Source organism: Nothoprocta perdicaria, unplaced genomic scaffold (assembly GCF_003342845.1).
Source record: "Nothoprocta perdicaria isolate Ctin4 unplaced genomic scaffold, notPer1 scaffold_844, whole genome shotgun sequence".
NCBI lineage: Eukaryota > Metazoa > Chordata > Aves > Tinamiformes > Tinamidae > Nothoprocta > Nothoprocta perdicaria.
This window is the reverse complement of record NW_020456137.1, coordinates 3567-10024: the sequence shown is the minus strand read 5'-3', so window position 1 is coordinate 10024 and position 6458 is coordinate 3567. Positions and strand designations below refer to the sequence as shown.

The 6458-nt window shown below is 54.6% G+C and overlaps 1 protein-coding gene across 1 annotated transcript; it reads left to right on the top strand.

Moving 5' to 3' along the window:
- Positions 1 to 125: 125 nt before the first annotated feature.
- On the top strand, positions 126 to 932 carry LOC112958365 (olfactory receptor 14C36-like). The gene has a single exon (XM_026052194.1). The coding sequence runs from the start codon at positions 141 to 143 to the stop codon at positions 930 to 932; it is 792 nt and encodes a 263-aa protein (XP_025907979.1). The 5' UTR covers positions 126 to 140.
- Positions 933 to 6458: the final 5526 nt, after the last annotated feature.

Genomic DNA, 6458 nt, shown 5'->3' with positions numbered 1-6458 from the left:
TCCTCCTCCTGGCATTCGCAGACAGGCGGGAGCTGCAGCTCTTGCACTTCTCGCTTTTCCTGAGCATCTACCTGGCTGCCCTCGTGGGCAACGGTCTCATCATCACAGCCATAGCCTGCGACCACCGCCTCCACACACCCATGTACTTCTTCCTCCTCAACCTCTCCCTCCTCGACCTTGGCTCCATCTCCACCACTGTCCCCAAATCCATGGCCAACTCCCTCTGGAACACCAGGGCCATTTCGTATTCAGGCTGTGCTGCCCAGGTCTTCCTTTTGATCTTCTTCTTAGGAGGGGAGATTTCTCTCCTCACTGTCATGGCCTATGACCGCTTTGTGGCCATCTGCAGACCCCTGCACTATGGGAGCCTCCTGGGCAGCAGAGCTTGTGTCCAAATGGCAGCAGCTGCCTGGGCCAGTGGCTTTCTCHATGCTCTCCTGCACACTGGGAACACATTTTCCATTCCRCTGTGTGAAGGCAATGAGGTGGATCAGTTCTTCTGTGAGATCCCCCAGATCCTCAAGCTCTCCTGCTCACACTCCTACCTCAGGGRAGTTGGAATTMYTGKTGTTAGTGTCTCCTTATGCTTTGGTTGTTTTATTTTCATTGTGGTGTCCTACATGCAGATCTTCCGAGCTGTGCTGACGATGCCCTCTGCGCAGGGCCGCCACAAAGCCTTTTCCATGTGCCTCCCACACCTGGCCGTGGTCTCCCTCTTTCTCAGCACTGGCACATTTGCCTACCTGAAGCCTCCCTCCATTTTCTCCCCAATACTGAATCTAGTGGTGGCTGTTCTGTATTCGGTGGTGCCTCCAGTACTGAACCCCCTCATCTACAGCATGAGGAATAAGGAGCTCAAGACTGCCCTGAGGAAATTGATCTCATGGACTTCTTTCAGACGTGCTAACATTTCCATCTCTCTTCCCAAATGACTCCTTCTGTATCCCTTAAATGGACTGAGCATTGTTCCTTCATGTTATTTTTATTATGGCTTTTATTTGTACTAAAAGAATTATCATGTTGCTACACAAGTACTTGCATTCATTTTACCCTTATAAAGTTTGCGCCTTCTTACCTGGTACCTTAAATTGTATCTAATGCTGTATTAGGATTGGCCCACTCACTCTGTCTCTGTAATAAAGTAGGTTCTAGCCATTGCACCTTTTCTTCCAAGGCTGTGTCTAAACATGTGCCTAAGAAATTGCACCTGAGAAGGGCTTGCTGAACAGGCTTCTCCATGAGTTCTGGTGTAAAAAGCTCCTAATTGTGCAGTGCTCCCTTTAGAGACCAGGAGTTGGATTAGGGAGAGAGACCAAATTAGTGACCAGGGTGTGTAGCTTTGCCTATGCCTGAGGCCCTCCATCACTATGTCTATCAGTGCCAGAGCTCTCTTCCCACTAATAAAAGGGGATTTTCTCAGTGCAGCCTCAGCACTGTGACAGTGGAACCCCAAGGGGCCCCAGCAGCTCCCTGCTGCTGTGCTCACATTGGGGAAGAGGGGCAGGACATCCCAGGGCAGTTGCATGCAGAGCTGGCCGCTCTGCCGTGGGACGGCAAGGTGCAGCACATTGTGCAGCAGCACCAGCACTTTGGTGTCCATCTCCCCATCAACGTCCTGCAGCCGCTGCACCACATCGAGGACCAGCTCCAGCATCTTCCTCACCTGCAGGGAGACACGCGGTGGTTCCTCACAATGCCGGGGGTTGAAGGGCTCTGGACACGGGCACCATCAGTAAGTGCCCACTCACCGTGGCGGGTTCCTTGCAGAGGATGAGCAGGCCATGCAGGGCCAGCCAGCGCGGGACCTGCCGCTCATGGCCCAGCTGTCCGGCACAGGCTCTGCGCCGCCTCGTCGGCCACTGCGCACAGATCCGGGCACTGCAGCAGCTGAAATGGCACCGGCCAGAGCGGCACAGGGATGGGGGCCACCCCTCGCAGGTGAGGTGGTCCACTGCCACCTCACACTGGACCCCAACCCCAGCCCCATAGGCAGCCCCTCAGCCCCTGCCCTGAGGCCTTGTCCTCATCTGTGTCACCTGGTCCTGGTCCTATGTCCCCACTCCGAGTGACAGCCCCTCATCTCTGGCCCTGTGCGTATCCTCTCATCATTGCCCCTTGTCCAAAAACCTCCACCTCATGCCTGTCCCCGCATGAAGACCTTATGGGCACATTCCCATGTAGGACCTCCTCTACAGCCCTCTGGCTTTTCTCCAGAGGATATGGAGTACTGAGGGATCGCCCAGGGGATGCCTGAAACACAGGGAGCTGTGTCACAGGGRCTGCATGGGAGTGAGGAGGGCTGCTCGTTAACTAATGACATCAGTGTGACCATGAAGAGCCACCTTGGAGCAGGAACTCCATGTTTGGGTCTGAANTGCTGCCCAGGTCTTCCTGTTGTTCTTTTTCTTAGGAGGGGAATATTCTCTCCTCACAGTGATGGCCTATGACCGCTTTGTGGCCATCTGCAGACCCCTGCACTATGGGAGCCTCCTGGGCAGCAGAGCTTGTGTCCAAATGGCAGCAGCTGCCTGGGCCAGTGGCTTTCTCCTTGCTGTTCTGCASACYGGAAACACTTTTTCCATTCCKYTYTGCCAGGGCAATGAGGTGGATCAGTTCTTCTGTGAGATCCCCCAGATCCTCAAGCTCTCCTGCTCACACTCTTACCTCAGGAAAGTCAAGGTTACTGTCATTGCTGCCTGTATGGCCTTTGGTTGTTTCATTTTCCTTGTGGTGTCCTACGTGCAGATCTTCAGAGCTGTGCTGAGGATGCCCTCTGAGCAGGGCCGCCACAAAGCCTTTTCCATGTGCCTCCCGCACCTGGCCGTGGTCTCCCTCTTTATCAGCACTGGCATGGTTGCCTACCTGAAGCCCCCCTCCATCTCCTCCCCAGTTCTGGATCTAGTGGTGTCTGTTCTGTATTCAGTGGTGCCTCCAGCACTGAATCCCCTCATCTACAGCATGAGGAATAAGGAGCTCAAGGTTGCCCTGAGGAAACTGATTTCATGGACATTTTTCAGCCACGGTAACATTTCCATCTCTCTCCACAAATGATTCCTTCTGTATCCTTTAACAGGACCGAGACAGGACATTTTTCCTTATTTTTATTATGGCTGTTATTTGTAGTAGAAATTATTATCATGTTGCTACACAAGTACTTGCATTCATCCTGTTTCTCAGTCTCCTTTTTTTTCACGATATACCTTGAATTGTATCAAAAGCTGTATTAGGACTCGATCCCTCACTCAATCTCGGTAATAAACTAGATTCTACGCTCTGGATCTTTTCTTCCAAAGGTGATATCAAGAATGTGCTTAGGAAATTGCACTTCAGAAAGACCTGATGAAAAAGCTTCTCCATGAGTTCTGGTGTAAAAACCTCCTAATTACACAATGCTCTCTTTATAGAGCAAGAGTTGGGTTAAGGAGGGAGACCAAATTAGAGACCAGACTTCTTAGCCTTGTCAGACCCTGAGGCCTTCCATCACTATGTCTATCAGTGCCAGAGCTCTCTTCCTACTAATAAAAGGGGATTTTCTCAGTGCAGTGCGAGTTCAGCACAGTGATGGAGGAACCCCAAAGGGCCCCAGCAGCTCCCTGCTGCTATGCTCACATTGGGAAGAGGGGCAGGAGGTCCCGGGGCAGCTGCACGCAGAGGTGGCCACTCTGCCGTGGGTCAGCGAGGTGCAGCACATTGGGCAGCAGCGCCAGTGCCTTGGTGTCCATCTCCCCATCAACGTCCTGCAGCCGCTGCACCACATCGGGGACCAGCTCCAGCATCTCCCTTGCCTGCAGGGAGACACGCAGTAGTTCCTCACAGTGCCGGGGGTGGAAGGGCTCTGGACACGGGCACCATCAGTAAGTGCCCACTCACCGTGGCGGGTTCCTCGCAGAGGATGAGCAGGCCGTGCAGGGTCAGCCAGCGCGGGACCTGCCGCTCATGGCCCAGCTGTGCCTGGCACAGGCTCAGTGCCACCTCGTCGGCCGCCGTGCACAGATCCGGGCACTGCAGCAGCTGCAATGGCACCGGCCAGAGTGGCACAGGGATGGGGGCCACCTCTCGCATGGGGACCTGACCCATCGCAGGGCCTTCCCACTGCCACCTTGCACTGGGCCCCGACCCCAGTCTAATGGGCAGCCTCTCAGCCCCTGCCCTGAAGTCTTGTCCTCATTTGTGTCACCTGGTCCTGGTCCTATGTCCCCACTCCGAGTGACAGCCCCTCATCTCTGGCCCGGTGCGTATCCTCTCATCATGGCCCCTTGTCCAAAAACCTCCACCTCATGCCTGTCCCCTCATGAAGACCTTATGAGCACATTCCCATGTAGGACCTCCTCTACAGCCCTCTGGCCTTCCTCCAGAGGACATCGAGGGCTGCGGGATGGCACAAGGCATGTCTGAAACACAGGGAGCTGTGTCACAGGGACTGAATGGGAGTGAGGAGGGCTGCTCGTTAACTAATGACATCAGTATGACCCTGAAGAGCCACCTTGGAGCAGGAACTCCATGTTTGAGTCTGAAATAGGGAGACTGAGGGGAAAGGTCCCCATGTCCGGGCAAAGCAGGGGCTGGGGACAAGGACAGGAGCTGTGAAGCCTGGACATGTGCCCCACAGCAGGGACAGTTCCGAGACACGGGCACCACTGCCAGCACAGAGCTGCAGGGCACCCAGACAAGGGGCAACCGAGCTGGGAGCTTCCTCCTGGGGCCGGGTTGGATGCCCTTAAGAGAATGAGGAGAATGAAGCTCCCTTTGCAGTGCCTGCAATTGTCTGCATTTTCAACACAAAAAGGTTTCAGAGGGAGAAATTGTGTCTCCAGCAAGTTAAGGTGGGCTAAGAGCATGAGTGCCACCCACTAGGAGAGCTCGGCACCCCGTGGACACAGCAGCACCCTTGTCCTGTGAGGGAGACAACTGCTGTGACTGTGCCCTGGTGCCTTCCCTATCCAGGGCTCCAAAGCCACAAGAGGAGTGGAAGGGAGAGGAGTCAGCAGCTTGTGGGATGAGAGCTGTGTGTGACAGCAGCATCCACCTCCTGCTGGGAGGCAGGAAGNTCATCATTGCCCCTTGTCCAAAAACCTCCACCTCATGCCTGTCCCCGCATGAAGACCTTATGGGCACATTCCCATGTAGGACCTCCTCTACAGCCCTCTGGCTTTTCTCCAGAGGATATGGAGTACTGAGGGATCGCCCAGGGGATGCCTGAAACACAGGGAGCTGTGTCACAGGGACTGCATGGGAGTGAGGAGGGCTGCTCGTTAACTAATGACATCAGTGTGACCATGAAGAGCCACCTTGGAGCAGGAACTCCATGTTTGGGTCTGAAATACGGAGACTGAGGGGAAAGGTCCCCATGTCCGGGCAAAGCGGGGGCTGGGGACAAGGACAGGAGCTGTGAAGCCTGGACATGTGCCCCACAGCAGGGACGGTTCCGAGACACGGGCACCACTGCCAGCACAGAGCTGCAGGGCACCCAGACAAAGGGCAACCGAACGGGGGGCTTCCTCCTGGGGCTGGGCTGGATGCCCTTAAGAGAATGAGGAGAATGAAGCTCCCTTTGCAGTGCCTGCAAGTGTCTGCAGTTTCAAACCCAAAAGGTTTCAGAGGGAGAAATTGTGTCTCCAGCAAGTTAAGGTGGGCTAAGAGCATGAGTGCCACCCACTAGGAGAGCTCGGCACCCCGTGGACACAGCAGCACCCTTGTCCTGTGAGGGAGGCAACTGCTGTGACTGTGCCCTGGTGCCTTCCCTATCCAGGTCTCCAAAGCCACAAGGGGAGTGGAAGGGAGAGGAGTCAGCAGCTTGTGGGATGAGAGCCATGTGTGACAGCAGCATCCACCTCCTGCTGGGAGGCAGGAAGGGGTGACTAGATTGCCCAGAAAAGAGGAAAGCCAGGGCATTTTCTCCCTGTAGCTTTCAGTGGGGTTCAGAACCTTTCCTGGGGACATGCCCATCAAGAACAGCAGGAATCTCTCTTTTTAGAGTTGTTCTCTGCCTTCCCATGCTGTTCTTCTGTGCTCTAACCTGTGTTAAGGGTCCAGGAGGTTTCCTACCCCAGTGGTGCTGGTGTTGTGTTTCCATGTGCATATGTCCCCTAAGTTCCAGCAGGACAAGGCACTGGGCACCTTTATGCCAGACTCAGTGTCCAGAATAATTTTTCTCTCATAAAAGTACTCTCCTCTGTGAAATACTTGCAGTTTGGTGTTTCTTCTGAAGCTGGGGTCAACAGTTTACCCACACACGTGCAAGGGGTTGCACCATGAAAGAGCCTCCTGTTCTGCCTGTGTGCTCCGTGGGCTCCGAGGAGGAGCTCCAAGTCCCACAGCGATCTTTCAGGGACCAAGGTCTGGATGTGGGGTTCATGTCCTTGTGAGCACTGCCAGGGGAGATGCTCAGTTGTCTCTGAATTGCACACTTGCGTCTGTCACAGAGATGACAGTGCTGATGGCAGATGGCCATCCTTGTG